General features: G+C 34.5%; 1 protein-coding gene across 2 annotated transcripts in view; it reads right to left on the bottom strand.

Annotated features, from left to right (window-relative positions):
• The window catches only part of LOC130236195 (ephrin type-A receptor 5), a 197,366-nt gene that overhangs the window by 60,287 nt on the left and 117,195 nt on the right, over window positions 1–19,884 (bottom strand). For both annotated transcript variants that reach the window (XM_056466839.1, XM_056466840.1), the window contains exon 6: window positions 3,600–3,724. In XM_056466839.1, the coding sequence (XP_056322814.1) occupies window positions 3,600–3,724 (125 nt within the window). The remainder of the gene's footprint in view (window positions 1–3,599; window positions 3,725–19,884) is intronic.

Genomic DNA, 19,884 nt, shown 5'->3' with positions numbered 1-19,884 from the left:
AAAGCAAACGGCAAATGCTGCAAGGTGAGGAGCAATCAGAGATTGCAATCGCGGAGGAGATTTAGTTTCAGCCTTTGTGAGGGTTGTCGCCAGTGGGGTGGTCTGATGAGACGCCCACCGAAATACATGCTGCAGGTAACATCATTTTAGTAGAGGAATAACTGACATCATTTACTCAAACTCATACAGTTGGGCAGATGTATGACTTTCTTTGTGGTATACAGTGCATTGATAAAGGAACACTTTACTTTGTTTTGAAAATAAGCTCATTTTACAATTCCTTTATACTGTGTTCACACCAGATACTAAAGAAACATCAAGCGTGAATGATTTACATGTTAGTTAATGCAAAGACACAAACAGACATCCTGTGCATACCTGGCAATAGACTGATTTCACGCGGCCGTCATTTTAAACAATGAAATCGAGGCTGCAGTGGGAGGAAACCTGGAAGTATTGCCTGAGTCACACAGGAATGCTGTATACTTGGCTGTATATCTTATCAGCTAAGAGAAAGTGACACAAATTAATAATTTCACAGCTTTCCTAGTGACCCGAAGGTCCGTTCTAAATAAATAGTGAAAATAAAAAGGAATATTGTACCTCATTTTCAGCTAAGTTAAGGGAAATGGCACTAGTTGGTAACATTTTCTTTCCCAAACACACATTTTAGGCTGCATTTACACTGCAGATCTTGATGGTCAATTCCGATTTTGTGACTGTATCCGATTTTTTGTGATGACCTGCTTACATCATCTTTTAAAAGTGACTCGTATCCGATCGTCTGCATTTACACAGCACACGGCAAAGGCACAATGACCAGGAAAAAAAAGAGCAGGCGCTGACCAACAGCTGATAATTAAACAGTCCTTATTATTCTATTCCTGTATGTAAACTGTTCGCAGCTTTTGACAAGCTGTTTTACTACAGTTTATGACAGAAAGTTTCTCATTTGTCCATCTTCTTTTGATATAAGCTACGTAAGATACGTGGCGGACAATGCGCTCTCTTGCTCTTGTTAACATGCTTAAATACCTGTGCTAGATGACAATAAAAAAGCAGTTTAAGTCCTCTTCTATGATATTTAAGGTTTGGGACTCTGCTGAAGTCTGTTCTGAAAAGAAAGTGCCAGACTTGACGTCAATCGCTGCGGTTTTTAATGACGCGCGACTCGCATTGACAGGTGAAAATCTGATCTATCTGATTACTCTGCAGACACGAGGGCACAGATCCGATTCATATCAGATAAATTTCCACATATGAACAAGGCCTGAATCTGATTTGAGTAAAGAGAATCCATGTGATTTGTTTCTGCTTACACGTACATAGGCCATATCCGATCCGTGCCACATGGGAGAAAAACATCGAACTTGAGTCACTTGAACAGTGCAGTGTAAATGCGGCCTTAGATGCCATTCATCAAACTTAAGTTAATGAACTGATTCTTTCACTATATTAGATTTGTCATGATACAAAATTTCGGTACAGAAAAAAAAAAACGTTCATTTCCCGTTAACATTTAAGAACTGTTGATGGCGTTCTTAAACAGCGCTGATTTGCCATTGTGTTCACGTGCTCAACAGAAATGACTGTGATTGGTCGTGAAGCTTAGCAGTTCAGCACACTTTACCAATGTTTACCGAGTGCAAACACAGACGTGCGATCCGCTGATGAATCAACTGATCTTAACGACTTTAAAACGCTCCAATGTCCGTCTATCTGTGTTTGCGGTGAACTGATGACCTTCCCAGACAATCACAGTCATTTCTGTTGAGCACTGATGAATACTATGGCAAATCAGCAGTGTTTATGAACACGCTCAGCTGCACTTAAATGTTAGAGGGAAATGGATGTTTTTAAAACTCAGTACCAAGACAACACGAGGATGTGCTACAAAGGACTGCATTGTTTAATCGATCACTGTGTTACATAGGCTGAAGCAGGGAAGCATCCCTACAGTGTTGACCTGCTGCCATAAACTGAAGCATGGGAGGACACTTAAGCGTATAACTCTTAAAGAGATTGTGATGTTGTTTATTGCCTAATATGCTTTTATGCTTTTAATTGTTTAAATTAAACTGAACTGAATGATATTAAAGTGATGTTTACACCATATCTGCATTTTGAAATCGCAGCAACAGATGGATGTTTGATGTTTGTAGTACACAGTATTTTGTTGCAATGTTTACAGTGCTGATCCTATACTTCCAGGTTTCTTCCCACCGCAGCCTCGCCTTCATGTTTTAAAATGGGGGCAGCGTGAAGTAAGTGTTTACTCCCGTTTTTCCCAGGTGTCTCCCGTATTTCAGATCTCCTGCCGCCCTTCCGTTTTGTTATTTCTCCCAGAAAACTCCCGTAATTTCACCCACACCCCCCTCCCCACGGTACTCAACTTTTTGTACAGTCTGTAACATCCCTGGGTCGTCGACTTAGGCATAGTATCTGATTATATCTGGCGTAATAAACAAGGAACTTTCCTTCCAACATGGCAACAGGCACAATGATATTAAGCAGATTCTAACTGGTCGTGCTGAGCATTTTTCAGTATATCTTTCTGTGTTCAAACAGGTCTGGAACAAGTGGAGGATGAGTAAAGATGATATGATTTTTTTAATTTTGGGGGAAACTATCCCTTTAAAAACGGTAAAAAGCTAATTTTTATAAACTTGTGGTATTTCAAACTGAAAACAATTCAATTTCAGCCATGCAGACTTTATTAAAGCTAAAACATATGAACACAAAATAAAATGAACAAGAAACAATGCGCACCTTTCTAGGTCACTAATCAAATGTAAGCAAATGAGAGGTCACTGACCACACAAAGTCAAAGTCAGATTTGACATTCTCAGATTTTTTTTCTGTGTGTGTGTGTGTGTGTGTGTGTGTGTGTGTGTGTGTGTGTGTGTGTGCGTGTGTGTGTGTGTGTGTGTGTGTGTGTGTTGTTGTAATTTGTAAGGTTTCAAAGTCTTCCACAACATTGTCTAAAATAGATTTTTGTAAATGTACCGTGTTTTACTGTATGAACTGTATTTTACTGTATAGGACAGTTATGCGGTGTGTTGCATTATTTTAAAGTTGCATTGTGAAAATTACTGTATATTTTACAGTAAGGATATCCAACACTGTAAATGCAAATACAGCAAAATAAATGGTGCTCTAAATGTAAATAAAGTATTTTTGCTGTAACTGATTTACAGTACATTACTGTAGATTCTACAGGAAATTGTTAACAGTGTTTGATTTATGCAGTCATATACAGAAAAAAAAACTGTTGTCATTTAGAGAATGTTTGGCATATGACAATTTTTTTTTTAATATAATTTACTCACCCTTTACTTGTTTCAAACCTATAAGTGTTTCTTTGAACGAAGATATTTTAAAGAAAGCTGAAAACCTGTAACAATTGACTTCCATAGTATTTTTCCATATCTGGTAGTCAATGGTTACAGATTTTCAGATTTCTTCAAAATATCTTCTTTAGCGTTCGACAGAAGAAATAAAGTCATACAGGTTTGTAATCACTGAGGGAAAGTAAACACATTTTCATATTTAAGTGAACTACCCCTTTTAATTTTAAGAGGGTTTTTCCCAATCTTTACCTTCTCAAAGTATTTGATCTCATACTCGAGGATGATGCCGTTGGGTCGATCGGGCTCTTGCCAGGACACCGTGATGCTATTCTTCGACGTCTTGCCTTTCTTCACCACGGTTATAGGAGACGGAGCTGCGAACAAAACAGTTAAATTTCACCTTACTTTTCAGCACAAATCAAGCAGAAAATGTATTTTCTTGCATGGTGAACTGAAGTCCTGATGCAATGCGCTGTAACTGTCACATGAATGCTTCTAAGTCTATATGCAAGGGACTTATTTTTTGATAAGTCTGTCCCCTCAGCAACCCTTAATTAAATGAAGATATCATAATGCGCTAATTACTCTAACGCATTCCGTGCAGTTCAGAGGAAGAGCAATTGAGAGGAGAGAAACACTGCAGACAGTCAAAGAGAAGGTCTTTCATCTTAACTGGCTATGATGGCTTTGAGAAATGGCTTTGAACGTGGATTCAGGCAATGATGTACTTTAATGTTTTGGGGGAATCCTAATTATTCTACATGTATGGTGGAATTCATCCTGATTTCATTTCTTCGCATAAAGTCATAGACATGACATCATGCTTTATAAGAGAACTGTTTCATTACATTATATAGTGTAAAATTTATAGTCTATCATTCTTCTGTAAAACAGTTGGACTGATACACTGCAAAAAATGCTACAAATTCTTAAATCAAGACGCATTTTAAGACGAGCAAATAAACATTGTCTTGTTTTCAGAAATTCATTTATTCATTCATTCATTCATTCATTCATTCATTCATTCATTCATTTTCCTTTGGCTTAATCTCTTTTTCAGAGGTTGTCACAGTGGAATGAACCGCCAACTATTCTTGCATTTGTGTTTCGCAATATTTATGCATTTTTCAAAAACAATATGTAAAAATTAAGTGAGTTTTTATTGAAACAAGCAAAATAATCTGTCAATGGGGTAAGCAAGTTAATCTTATGTGATTAACTAAAAAAACAAGATCACTTTGCTTACCCCAATAGCAGATTATTTTGCTTGTTTTAAGAAAAAAACTTAATTTGTACCAATCGTTTCTGAATGCAACACAATATTTTTTGCTTGTCTAGAAGATGCTTCTTGATTTAAGAATGTTTTGATATTTTGACTAGAAACAATAGGAAAAACTCCAAGTAAGAAAAGCTTTTTTGCAGTGTACTGCTTAAGATAACTTTGCTAAATATTCACATTATTACAGTATAGTATAGCTGTACAGTTCCCAGGAGTTTAATTGAGAGCGTGTTTTTTAAATACTGGGTCTAAATCACAAAATACACATTTAAATTTTACTGGGTAAGTGACATTCTTGTTTCTTATATTCATGTAATATACATTTTAGTAAGCACGATATACTGAATGCAGATGTGTATATTGATATTGACAGTATGCATATTAACTCTTTAAGGTGCACTCCTTGAAAAATATTTTTTTGGTCCACATCTTGTATTAAATAATATACTGACACAACTCTGATGAATAGTAATAAGCAATAAAAAAAGATAACCTATGGATGAAGAGTCAACCAGGTTGTAATGATGCCTGTTAAAAGGTTAATACGCATTTAATATGCATTAAAATAAAATCCAAATAAATCTAAATTAAAAAAAATAAAAACATTAATTTGAAACATCTGTAACAAAAGTGTTAAAATAGCAACATTTATTATTATTATTATTATTATTATTATTAGTAGTAGTAGTAGTAGTAGTAGTAGTAGTAGTAGTAGTAGTAGTATTCATTTATTCATTTTCCTTGGTCTTAGTGCCTTTATTCATCAAGGGTTGCCAAAGTGGAATGAACCGTCAACTCATTCAGCATATGTGTTACTCAGCGGATGCCCTTCCAGCTGCAATCCAGTACTGGGAAACACCAATAAACTCTTACATGCACACACATACACTACGGCCAATTTAGTTTATTCAATTTACTGATAGTGCATGTTTTTGGGTTGTGGGGGAAAACGGAGTACCCAGAGGAAACCCACGCGAACACTGGGAGAACATGCAAACTCTACACAGAAATGGCCAACCAGGACTTGAATCAGCAACCTTCTTGCTGTGAGGTGACAGTGCTAAGCACCGAGCCACTCAGTCACCCATTATTATTATGATTATTATTATTATTATTATTATTATTATTATTGATTCAGTTCAACACATCTCATTTCATTTTAATAATTAATTAACACCAAAAATAAAATATTCAATATAACACATATTTTAAACATTAATAAACAACTAAAATAAACAACTACAAATAAATAATAAAGACATGTATACTTAAGTTAACACAGAACTTAATATTCATGCAAACACAACAGTTACTAAATTTATTTTAAAATATAAATAATTTTATTTTCAGCTAGATGACAAGAACATTTTAAAATACTCAAATTACAACTACAAAAAATATGCTTTAACGATAGACGGAAAGAAAAATGAAACAAAAATAGATGAAAAATGTAAAATAAAAGAAGTAAAAAGTAAAGAAATTCACTGAGTTATTATAAATTTAAAAGTAAATAAAATAATTACAAAGATAAAAACAATACAAATGGCAAGTATTATTTAATGGGGGGTCTAGTTATTTGAAGATATAAAACACACCCATAAATCTTCATCTTCAGCAGTTGATTTTCCACAATTCCTCTTTTTTTTTTTTACACCTCACCTTTCCTCCAACACTGCAGTGTTTAGTGTCACTTAAATAAAAAAAAGCCCCTTTCTGTCTATATGTGGAGCCCTGAAATCAAACCCGGCTTCATGCTCCTCAACAGAAGTGTCGAACTGTGTCCGTCAGATAAATAAAATGCGTTTAAATTCTCTGGATGATCCTTTAGGCGCAGATCCAAAAACCCAGCATAGCAAAGCTTTTTTTTTTTTTTGTTCCCAGATCCTCTCATTCCCAAACAAAGAGTAACTGTATCCTTTCTGCCCAGACAAAACTGTAATCATTCCTATCTTAAAAGCCTGTAACTGTAGACGCAGCAACCCGATCTGAAGGCCTGCAGGAAGACAGAGGTATTGTGGCCACTTAAACGCTCTGGCAGCCTGTTAAATCTTTGACTTTCAGTCGAGGCGGGCCTTTGAGTAATCGATTCTCAATAATCCTTAAGGTCAGCACTGGGGAATTCTGATATATATTGAGAATGGCAAGAAACAAAAACATCAGCAGGGGAGACATCACAACAAAATGCACATGGATTGTGACGGAAAGTGGAAATCGAGGAGCAAAAGTACAAAGGTCGACACAATGACAAGCAATTGGAACACCTGTAGTTTATATGAGCAATTTTTCATGTACACTATAAAACATGGCTGTAAATTTTTATGGTAAATCACTGTACAAATACAGTAAAATTCACACACAAGTCATTATTAACACAAAATCTTGCTGCTTTGAATTTTTTAGTTGAATCAAATTAACTTTTTCTAGTTGTCTCAACTTACACCATTAATACTGACTAAAATTGTAATTAAGCTTTGTATAACAAAAAAAAAAGGTGGAAACTGGAAAATTTATTAAAATATGTTAAAGTAACATAAACATATTTGTTGTCTTAACGTTTTGTCATTAATTTTTTTTACAGTGTACTGTACGGTAAATAACCGAAATTGACTTTTCCAGAATGGTTGACATTACTATGCTAGTCTTTTTTCTTTCACATCAGCACTGTATGTTTTATGTTATTCCTAACTTTAATAAATAATGTTTACTGCACTACTGTAGCATCATCATGTGTGTTACCATGGTAATGTATAGCAGTTGTGCGAATGACACTGAGAGCCTGAGAGACTGTTATAAAGTGGTTTTTTTTCTGTGTAACAAAGATACAATGTGTAGAAGTTGCTATGACAAAATGTTGATGTAGTAACATTGTATAAACTAATGCAAGATGGTTGTTTACCATAAATTCTTTTTCTACCATAAACTTTTCTATGGTATGTGTAAATGTAAGATTCCGCCAGCTACAGCTACCACTTTTTTTACCATAAAAATAGCCATGATTTTAAATAGTAAAACTCTTAATATGCTACAATAAAATCATGTTACCTAGTTTAAAGTAAGGTTTAATAATATGTACTTTATAGTAAATAACCAAAATTTACTTTCACAGGATTTCCTGAAATATTATAGTTTACAACAAATTCTTTTAAGTTTCTACCGTATTTTAAAATGTAAGTTTCTGCCAATGACAGTTACAAAAAAATTATCACGATTTTAATGGTAAAACTCTAAATATGCTCCCATTAAATCATGTTACCTAGTTAAAAGTAAAGTTTAATAATATATATTCTACAGTAAATAACTGAAAGTGACTTTCGTCTTTCCCAGGATACCTTGAAATATCGTAGTTTACAATGTATTCTTTTAAGTTTCTGTCAATGATAGTTGCTGTTTTTGTTTTTTGACCGTTAAAACGATTTTACCGGTAAAACTGTAAATATGTTAAAGTAAAATTATCTTACCTAGTTAACCGTACGGTTTATTAACCGTACGGTGTACTTTATGGTAAATAACTGTAATTGACTTTTCCAGAATTCACTGAAATATGGTAGTTTACAATAAATAATTTTGAGTTTCGACAGTAATTTTTTAAATGTAAGATTCTGGAAATGACAGTTGCTTTTTTATTTTACCCTAAAAAAATATGCCATGATTTTAACAGTAAAATTCTAAACATGCTACAATAAAATGATGTTACCTAGTAAAAAGTAAGGTTTCATAATATATACTCTACAGTAAATAACCTAGATTGACTTTCCCAGGATTCCCTGAAATATAGCTTACAATAATATATTTTAAGTTTTTACAGTATTTTTTAAATTTAAGTTCTGCCAATGACAGTTACTGTTTATTTTTTTTTTACCGTAAAAAATTATCATGATTTTAATGGTAACTGTAAATATGTTACAGAAAAATAGTTTTACCTAGTCAACAGAAAGTAGGGCTGGGCGATTCTTTCGATTTTTCCGATTAATTCAAATTTACGTTTTAAAACGATTTAATTTTTTATTAAATCGAGGTATCGCGATTTTTTTAAATAACACTATTAGGTACATTATAAGAGGCAATATTGTCCGACCACATGATGGCGCGCCTAATTAGCCGCTCACTTGTGAGAGTACGGTGCTCTATGAAGGAATGTAACAGAGAATGTAATGGAGATGGACGGCTCTTCACCTCAGGATGACCTTGTGCCAAAGAAAGGTAGTAACGTTTCCTCTGTAGTTTGGAAATGGTTCGGATTTGAGAGGTCAGACGTCGAACAAACATTTGTCAAATGTAAAATATGCAGAAAGTCAGTTGCAACCGGCAGTGGCAGCACCACTAATTTATTCCAACATTTGCGTCAAAGGCACCAAGCTGAATGGGAAGAATGCTCAAAGTTAAGAGATGAAAACAAGCTAGGTCCAAGTGCTAAAGATCCACCTAAAATTGCAAAACGCCAGATGTCATTAGCGGTATCATTTTCCAATTCCGTTCCATACGACAAAAAGGCGCCCCGATGGAAAGAAATTACAGATGCTGTGGCGTTTCATATTGCTAAGGACATGGTTCCTATATACACCATCGAAAAGCCAGGATTCATAAAAATGCTACACACTGCTGATCCAAGATACAAGTTGCCGAGCCGCAAATATTTCAAAGACGTAGCTATTGCCCGAATGTACACTGAAACACGTGAAAAAGTAGCGGAGCAGCTTGAAAAGGCATCTTTTTTTTTACGACGACTGACCTGTGGAGTAGTCGTACTCTTCAGCCTTACATGAGCCTTACAGCCTATTATGTTGACGCAGATTGGAAACTGCGAAGTTTTTGCCTTCAGACATGTTATTTTCCTGACGATCATACTAGGGAAATAATTGGTCATGGGCTTAAAGATGCGTTGGCGTCTTGGAAGCTTATGGAGGATCGACAGGTGTGCGTGACCACTGACAGTGGAACGAACATGATCAAAGCAATGAAGGTAAACGACTAGACCCATCTTCAGTGCTTTGGACATCGTCTTCACAATGCCATTGGTAAGTATGATTAATAATTCAAGCATTAAAATCGTTATTCATATATATATATATATATATATATATATATATATATATATATATATATATATATATATATATATATATATATATATATATATATATAAAACAGTCGCAGTTATTCAGATGTTATTTAATTAATAGCTGAATTTATGATGATGAAATTATGATGATTGTTTTGCTTTTGTAATAATGGTGCCAATCACTTAATATGAGTTTGTTGGTTATAGATTCATGTTCTAAAGTTATGAAGGAGGAAGCTCTTTACATCATTTCTGTCAAAGTACAATGAACTGCTATTTCAATTCAAATCTTTTTTTTTCTTTTTTTTTTTTTTTTTTGCTTCGTTTTAACAGAACATGGTGTGAAAGACCACAGAGTTGACCGTGCAGTTGGAGTGTGCAAGAAGGTTGTAAGTGTGTTTTCCTTCAGCTGGAAAAAGAGAAGAGATCTTGCATCTGCACAGGCTGAGCTCGGCCTACCTTCTCATCAACTCATTACGGAGACCCCCACCAGGTGGGGTTCAAGACAAAAGATGATTGAGAGGGTTTTAGAACAGGAGAAAGCCATAGCTCGGGTTCTTGGCTCTGATAAAAAAACTCGGCAGCTTGTTCCAACGTGGCAAGACATCGATGTCATGGAATCCATAAATAAAGCTGTAAGCCCTCTGCAAGAGTTCACTGATGCATTGTCAGGTGAAACATATGTCAGTGTCTCGTACCTCAAACCAGTGCTCCATCTCTTTAACAGTAGCATTCTATGAGCACGAGACGATGACACAGATTTAACCAAATGCATCAAAAGCACAATACTACAGTACCTCAACTGCAAATACAGCGACTCTGTCACAGATGAACTCCTCAACATAGCTTCTCTGATGGATCCCAGGTTCCGTACAACTTACATCGAACATGACAAGTTGGAGGGAATCAAGCAAAAAGTTGTTAAAGAGCTGACATTTTTGTTGCCAGACAAAAATCTTGAGACAACAGTTCAGATAACTCAGGACGTGGAGCAGGAAGAACAGAGAACAGAAGCTGGGGCTAAGAGGAAGAAAACCTTGGCAAGCTTTTTTAAGAAAACGGCACCAGTATCACAACCTGTCATTCAATCAGAAGAAGACAAAGTCAAAGCCGAGCTGACAGCCTATTTGATGTCTCCTGATGTAGATTCAGACACAGACCCACTTCACTGGTGGAAGGCTAATGAGACAATCTTTCCCAGGCTCAGCAAACTTGCAAAAAAATACCTTTGTATTCCTGCAACCAGTGCCCCTTCTGAGAGGGTGTTCAGTGCAGGTGGGAACATTATAACCTGTCACAGAGCATCTCTAAAGCCTGAAACAGTAGACAGACTGGTCTTCCTCTCAAGAAACCTGTAAAGAACAGCTACATGTGACTTATTAACAACATGCTTTGTTTGCATGATGGTCTACAAAGTTTTTTTTTTTAACTGTTTTAAATTTGCTTAACTTTTTGAGTTGACTGATGTAATGTTTACATTGGTTAAAATGGTTATTTTCTTACTATATATTCAGAAGTATTTAATGTTTAATTCAAATTGTACAATATTTACTTTATTTTATTCAAATCTTCTGCAACAATATTTAACTTGTGAATTTGTTTTACATTTATTTACACCTTGTTGACCAATTTATGTATGGCATGGCCATTAAAAATACAATGTTCCTTAACCAGATGGTTTTTCAAGTTACTTATAAAGAGAGTGTTACTTCAGTCATGTTGTTGTAATGTTTTAAGTTGACTAGTTACACAATAAAAAAAAATCGAAATCGAAATCGTGAATCGGTCAAACTTTATGAAAAAACCTAGATTTTTTTTTTGCCATATCGCCCAGCCCTAACAGAAAGGTTTATTAATGTGTACTTTATGGTAAATAACTGTAATTGGCTTTCCCAAAATTCCCTGCCAGATAAAATTAAAATGACAACAGTTCATTTTAGTTTTTTTATTCATCATGGTGTATTTTATATTAGGTTTCCTGCTTGATGTATATTATTACATCTAATGTCAATGAATAATGTTTATTGCATTTTTTAGTGTTGTTTGTCTTACCATTTGTTACTTTGTTTAGTAGTTTAGCTATGTTTCCATCAAGCAATTTTTAAGTGTGAGTCTGGTCTCATGTCTCCAAAAGCCACTGCGTGTAAATTGCATGTCTTCTGAGGCAAAAGTATTTTATTGTATAAGAAAATAAGACCCAGAGTGGCTTTTCCTACAGCAGCAAATGCATTTTTTTTCTTTTTGATATCTGGCACCAGTTTATCAGGAAGTGACCATTTTGTTCTCCTATCAGCAAATGGGGATAAAACATAAACACATGAAGATATTTTCATATACAATATGATCCTATTTATAGCATAAATTATTCTAAAGGGGCCATCACATTTAGGTAAATGTCAAAAATTCTAGCAAAGTTTACGAAAAATTCTGGCATGTAAAGAGTTTAAATATTGTCAAACCAAGTTCATGTTTTTGTTTATAGTTCATGCTTTTGTATTTTGGATTTTTGGACATTTTTTTCTTATGACAAGTAAATTCTGTTATACAATACATGACACTAAAATACACATTAAACATTGTAAACATAAAATGTATATAAATCTAAATGACTAAATCTAACTAATTATTTAAAATTAACTACGAAGAGGTGTCACTTGTTTTATTTTATTTCATTTAATATTGGACTAAATTAATTACGCTTTTAGTTATTCATATATTTAAAACCTATTTTACATCCATTTAGTGCCTAATTTCACTGATACTGCTCCGTAATCAACACAGAGAATAAAAAAGTGTACAGACCTACTTTACACAAAACAACAGCAGCAAAGCCTTCCTAAGCCAAAAATTTCACAGTACTGTTTTTGGTTCAGTGAGAGACTCTATCTAACAGAGTAGCTTCACAAATTGTGGACTAATAAATGTGGAAAAAAACAAAACATAAATCTCGGATAGGGTTTATTTTACAGCTTGAAATGTCTGCTTACACAATTCCCAAAGGCCAAATGGCAACACTTTGAGCTGTGAGATATCGAATGCTTGATATAAAATGCAGAGGCAATAAAGTCTTCAACAGTCCCGTCGTCATTGACATCTCACAGTGCAAAGGTCCCACCGAAGCGCCGCCTCTCGCTTCATTAACAGATGGAGTGCCAGCTTCCTCAAGGAAACGTGTCAGAGGAAGTGTGATGATGGCACTCCAGTTAATGCCTCCAAATGGGAAGTGTTGCCATCATCTGGTGTGAGAATCCTCAAACTCAGAAACACTTGATGTCTGTGCCAGCCGTGCATCGCTAACACGAAAAATGAAGAAATGTCACTGCTTCCGAGTAGCAAACTATTTTTGTCCTTTTTTCACATAGACCAAGCGACTTTAACTTGGCTATTCGCAGTTGTCAACAGGAATCCAGCTTGGCGTGAACAGAATGAGAAAATTCATTAGTTCCTGGCAGAAGAAGATGCGGATTCTATTGTGCGCAAAACTGGAATATTGCATAAAAATTTGCAAATAAGGAACCAATTCTATCAAATAAATCAAAAGCTCCTTAATATCTTGAAAATTAGCTGAACGACTTTACAAGTAGATTAAAAAAGTGCTGTTCACACAGGCAAGGATGTTTCAAAATTTTTCTGGAAAAGTCCGTTCACACATCCATTCCAAAATACCCAACCCAGGCTCATTCTGAAAACATATCTCTATATACATATCTGGAGAGCGCCAAATACATCCCAGGAGCTACATTTTTTGCAGTTTTTGTTTTTGCAAATCCACCAGAGGCTACTGTGTATGCTTTTTGAGATCTCAAATTTCTCTTGCGAGTGCCATTTACGCCTGCTGTTCTCACATAAATCCACCAGAGGCCACTGTTGACTGACTGTTTGACTAACGTAATGACTGACTGACTGACTGATAGACTGACCCGTCAATTTTAAAAAGCAAAAGCTTTTCAGAGTTTACCACATTCTCACTCTGTAATTTACTTGTTTATTTTATTTTTTGGATTCTGTTTTTTCTTTTACCTGCTTACTGAAACTATTCTTTACCAGACTCAAACCCTGTCGCCGTGGTCAATTCCTCTCTGTGTCTCAAGTCCACAAATGTACATAGCGAGCTATTAGACAAACTGGTAACAGCAGGAAAGCCATCCATACGGAGGTAAGCGGTCAACTGGAAGTGGGAAAAAGAACAACGTCATACCGCCCTGTGGCGTTTATTTTAAAAATGAAATGCAGCTATAGGTACTTCTAGCTTAGTTAATTACAGTTGTCAGAAAGAATCCAGCTTAGAGTTAGGCATCAAAAAAACATGGCAGTACCACAGTGGCCCCCAAAGGAAAGAACGGTTTCTGAACTGCTTGAAACGAGTCATCAGTAATTCCTGTTTTTATACCGTGTTCATGACAAAGCCAGAGGTGGGAATATCTCAGTGGAAATGTCTCACTTTAGAGACCCAGATTTCTGAAATGTATTAATTAATTAATTTTATTTAAATTTGAGCACTGTAACCAATTACTAAACATTTTTTTATTTAATTTTTTTATTTTTGTTCCCACCATTTCCTTATTACTGACAAATAAAGATCGATAAAGACATTACTACATTTGCAAGTAGCTGATTTTTCTAAAAAAATATATATAAAAGTCACTAAATCTAGTGACTATCCGCTTGTTAAGTCATGACATACCGGGTAAAAGCCGCTACTCATTTGATTGAGAAAATATTTGTTTATGGCCACTTTTTAGTCCTATCACACATTAAAGTGAATTTTATATAAAATCATAGTGTACACAACAGTCTCTGGACTTTCTGCATCACAAATACCAAAATTTTAATAAATTATATAAAATTAATAATTTTCTGGCCATTGGATATAAGGCATGGTTATATACATTGCGATCATGATTTTCGAAATTATTACATCGCTTTGTAAATGTTTATTATTACCATTTGATAAGTCTCCCCATACAGTTTGATAGACCGCTTGGACCCGGAAATTTATATATTAGAAACGGCTTCTATTTCTTGCAGCTGAACAACAGGACAAACTGACAGTGATAACCTCAGGTACACCCCATGTGCTTTATTCAGTGTTAAATTCTAATGATGTGAGTTTAAATGGCATTTTACATGACATTTATTGCCATACTACTGAAAGCGGCAGCAGATAATTCACCTCAGATCTTCACAATGAAATAAACCGCTTGAAATTGAACTTTAGAAGTGTGACTTAGTGCAAGCCAACACATATATCAGTGATTCAGCATGTACAATTAATAATGTTAAAAATATGTTAATGTTAATATGTATTTATTTGTTATAAAACTTACCATTTCATTGGAGTGAGGTAAGTGCATTATTCTATACTTCTGAATGGCTGTATTTAAATGTATGTCTTGTTTTGCTTGGTGCAAACAGCCAAATTGTTACTATCACTGCAAATCTTCTCACGTATCGTGTTATTATGGCACAGGGTTACAATGTAACATGCTCACCTAATGTTTACGTTCATAACATTTATATTATTTGCTAACTAATACTAATAACCACCTCATGTGAAACTCTGAATCTGCGTCTCATTTTGGAGTCTGTTACTGTCCACTGGAGGTCACATTTCAGTCAAGGACGCACACTTTGAGAGACTTCCTGACTAAATGAATTAAATACGCAGTTTCCACCAAGGCAACCCGGGGTGCTGAAATACAATTAGCTAAACTGGTATTTAATTGGTTAAAAGAACCAAAACAAAGACAGCTGTTCCGGCACGTAACAAACATTTTCAAAGTAGAATATCTGACTTCAGTTTTTCAGATAAACAAAAATGTCCACTTAGCATGTTTCTTAAATATCTGCAAACATATAAAGGTATTTTTATGCCTTAGAAGAGTCAAAAACTTACACACAGCACCTTTACCGGAATGTGCAAAAAAAAAAAAAAGAAACTAATGAAATGTTTTTCCTGTTTTTTACACAGGTTAAACCACTTTAGCTCAGTTAATCCTGGTACCACAGTGGCTCCAGGTAATGTTGTTGTTTTTTTTCTGTGTAGGAGAATCTGCCTGGCAAATATTTGCATGTAATGTAATTGAAGTTAGCATGCCGTGCCGTGGTTTTCATCCGGGTAAGAAAGGTCATCTCATCTGCTCTGGCCGCGAAAGACTGCCAACACCACCCTCTCAACAAGCCGTGTGTTTGTAAACAAGTGTTGTTTGGGGAGCCCTGCAGAGAAGCAAGATGAAAAACCCCTGGCAGACACCAGCCGTCCATCGGCCAAATCTAGGCCTGAGAAATGACTCCTGCCAACACACTACTGTGCCAGCCAGAGGCCTGGCCTGAGAACAATTAGCTAAAAAATACTGTCTTAACAGTTTGCCAAACATATCTCCCCTAATGCATATAGTACAGTATCTGCCTAGAAAAAAGCTAACAGATTCAAGGACAATGCAAAACATAATCTTTTAGCCATACTTATGTTGTTTTGTTCACTAATGCTGCATGTATTTGGTTGAAAATACAGTAAAAACATTGTTATACTGAAATATTATTACAGTCTAAAACAACTGATTTTAGTGTATATATTAATGTTATTTTAATCTGATTTATTGTTCAAGAAACATCTCTTATGTTTATTTGCATCATTTTTATTTATCAATGCTAAAAATCGTTAGGTTGCCTATTTAAAATTATGAGACAAAATAAAAGATAAAAAAATATATATATTTATATATAATTCTCCTTATATGTCACCTTTTTATTTTTTGCAGAATAATGATAATGACTTCAGATTCCCAAGTCTTGCAGGAGCATTTTAGCTTAGCTTAATATAGATAATTGAATCGAATCAGACTAGACCAGTGTTTACCAACAAACAAACCCCCCTTCCCCTTTGTTTACCAACGAGACTTGAACCCAAATTAAAAAATAAAAAAAATGTTACACTTGCAATAAAGTTTCCTGAAAGATGCTTTTGGTCAATAGAGGCGCTGGTTATTAAGCTGATAGGTTCAGATGTTCATTTTTGTAAACAGTATGCGTTTAGCCAGTAATGTAATGCTGTAAAAACAGAGCATGTCATCATGATTGACAATTGTGATTGACAGCTTCTCTAAGCAGACCGTCAGAGCTTCAGGAGGAGATTGAAGTACCAATGTTTGATTTCTGTGTTATTTTACAATGATAAAATAAGTTGTTCAGCAGTAAACTATACTTTCTGACCTACAGGATCTGACGGATCACTGTTTAATTGGTTAAATGTGGGCTTTTGTTTGCTGATACACGCCGAACATTAGTCATGACAGGGAGAACATGTGATCGTCATCTAGCAGTATTTCTTTTTATGGGTCTGAAATAATAATTAGCAAGGCAAAACTAATGTTAGCCTATGCCAACATCGATCTCCTGTAACGATAGTTGAACTTGATTTACAGGACGTCTCTGACATTTTGACCTTCAGCATGTTATCCAGTTAATCTACTGAATTTGCAGTTTCAAACATATTAAACATATTTGAAAGAGATTCTTATATAACAAATAGAACAGTAAATGTTATATAATATTTATATACATCATTTACCATTGACTTTTTGTTTGAAAACTCCTAACAATAAACATTAAAATGAATGTAAATTCCTCTTTGCCTGATATAATTAAGGCGTCGAATAAACAAACTGAAAACAGAGGTAAAGAAAAAATAATAAACAATATAAGCGATGTTGCAGCAGCTGATAGGTGTCGATTGATGTATTAATACTGCAAAGTATTTTTATAATTCCTTCCATGGATATAGATAATTTTTCCTATTTATGGAAAGTGAAAATGTTGCTATTTTCTAGGTCAATATGGTTGGAACTACTCAGCTACCTTGTTAACTAGCTGTGAATTGTTTTTATGGTAAAACTATTTAACTCTATGGGACTTTTAAAATGAATCTATTTCCAAAAAAGTGGAGTGTTCCTTTAATAAGTGGCAATAACGGTTATACAAATAGTAATCAAGTAAAAACAACCTAATCCCCTCCCCTAAACCTAAGCCATTGTATTCAAAATAGCAGTAGAGGTTGCTACTTTTAGTTAGTTGCTCCCAAACAGAGATTGGGTCACCATCTGCAGAGCCTTGAAAAATCCATCAACAGTGTGCTGAGTTTAGTGAAGCACAAGTGCTCACAGCCGCTTGCCAGAAGAGCTTCGCTGAGAGGCTTTGAGGACGCTTAGTGTCACAACTCTTTTCACGAGTACGTCATGCACTTAGCTGTCAATGAGAAAATAGTCAAGCCTAACAAAAATTCAGCTCCACTCATGCGTCTGTCGACATTTATCAGCAAAAGCACTTGAGAGTCGTGCCAATGCTAAGCACTAATCGCTTGCACCTGCAAACTATTCAGTTTGTTGTGAAATCCTGCTCGCTCTGAAACGCTAGAAATTAGCGAGCATTTGATCAACCTTCTCGTAGCTCTACAAAGCTCCCCACTTCTGAAGTAAAAACAGAATTTATATCATCTCCGCTTTTGTAAAGATCAGCGTTAGCGAGCTTACACATGACTACCACGGATGGCAGCTCGCCTTGCCTTGTGCTGCAAAAATGATCATTTTGCTTGTCATAATTAATAGTAGTTTAAAGAGCATAATTCCACTGTTGATTTGAGAGTAGCTTAATGAGCTGCAGCAGATGTTAAAGTCATCTCTTTAGGGGGGAAATACTGTACCCTCACCACCCCGGTGAAATAAATTAACACCCTAGGACTGTTTCTGTATTCCTCACGAGCGCATCTGCTGTGCTTTTGTGACAGAGCGGCATCAGAATGGAAATAGGCACAAATATTATGTTCAATATTTCTCCCTAAATTAGAACATGGAGACATGTGCATAGAGGTTGCAAAAAGGACTGAGAGTTTAGGATAATAGATTAGGAAAAGTGAAAATAAACATTTCAAGTCTGAAGACACCTGCAGCACCTACGCCTGTTATTGTCTACAAGGCTGAAATATTTTGTATATTTATACAGATTTTTAGGTCAACAAAAGTTCAACGTTTTCAGTTTTCATGTTTAATATCAATGTGATTGTCACAACACTTATGAAATAAGTTTTAAAAAATCAATTGATAAATTCAGCAAAATTACTTTAAATTACTACTTTATTTTCACAAAGTTTATACATTGTGTATACATTGTGTATTTCATTTATTTATTTGTGTGTATACAAACTACAAAAAAGAGTAATATATTTTAACAAAATGCCCGACAAATACAAATAAAAAAGAAAGTAGTGATTTCTAAAGAAGTCAATGGTGCTTTAGACACTGTTAACATAGGGCTTCCTTTTAGCACTGTAAAGTTTTAACAAGCATTAGTGGATGTATTTACATATTGTGGTACTTGACAAAGGAATGCCAAAGTAGTTTTGAGCCCATGTGGTGATATCACTTACACATGACTGATGATTCTTGATGCAGTGCCACCTGAGGGATTGGAGATCACGGTTGTTCAGCTTAGGCTTGCGCCCTTGCCCTTTACGCACTGAAACTCCTCCAGATTCCTTCAATCTTTTAATTATTTTATGCACTGTTGAAAGTGAAATATCCAAATGTCTTTTTTCTTTTAGGACTATTGTTTTTAAACATTTCAGTAATTTTCTCACGTGTTTGTTGAAAAAGTAGCGATCCACTGCCCATTATTGGTCCTAAAGGACTAGTTATAGTTTCTCCACAGTATCTATTTTTAAATATTATTATTTTAAATATTAATTTTTTTTATTTTAACATTATTATATCACACTCATTATAGTAAGATTGTTGTGATGTTATTACTACATTATTATCCATTTGTGAACAACATCACAAATAATAGTAGTAATAATAATAATAATAATAATAATAATAATTATTATTATTATTATTATTATTATTATTATTATTATTATTATTATTATTATTATTATTATTGTTATTATTATTATTATTATTAGTAGTAGTAGTAGTAGTAGTAGTAGTAGTAGAGGTAAAATAATAAAATAAATATAATTTATTTTTTATTTAATTTTAATTTAAATATACAATTAAATATTAAAATAATAAATTTTGTAATAATAATAATTATAAATAAAACTATTATTATTATTATTATTATTATTAGTAGTAGTAGTAGTAGTAGTAGTAGTAGTAGTAGTAGTAGTAGTATTACTCTAATTTGTAATTTGTGAGATT

Source organism: Danio aesculapii, chromosome 10, assembly GCF_903798145.1.
Source record: "Danio aesculapii chromosome 10, fDanAes4.1, whole genome shotgun sequence".
Taxonomy (NCBI): domain Eukaryota; kingdom Metazoa; phylum Chordata; class Actinopteri; order Cypriniformes; family Danionidae; genus Danio; species Danio aesculapii.
The sequence above is the reverse complement of the archived record's forward strand: the minus strand, read 5'-3'. Positions and strand labels throughout refer to the sequence as shown.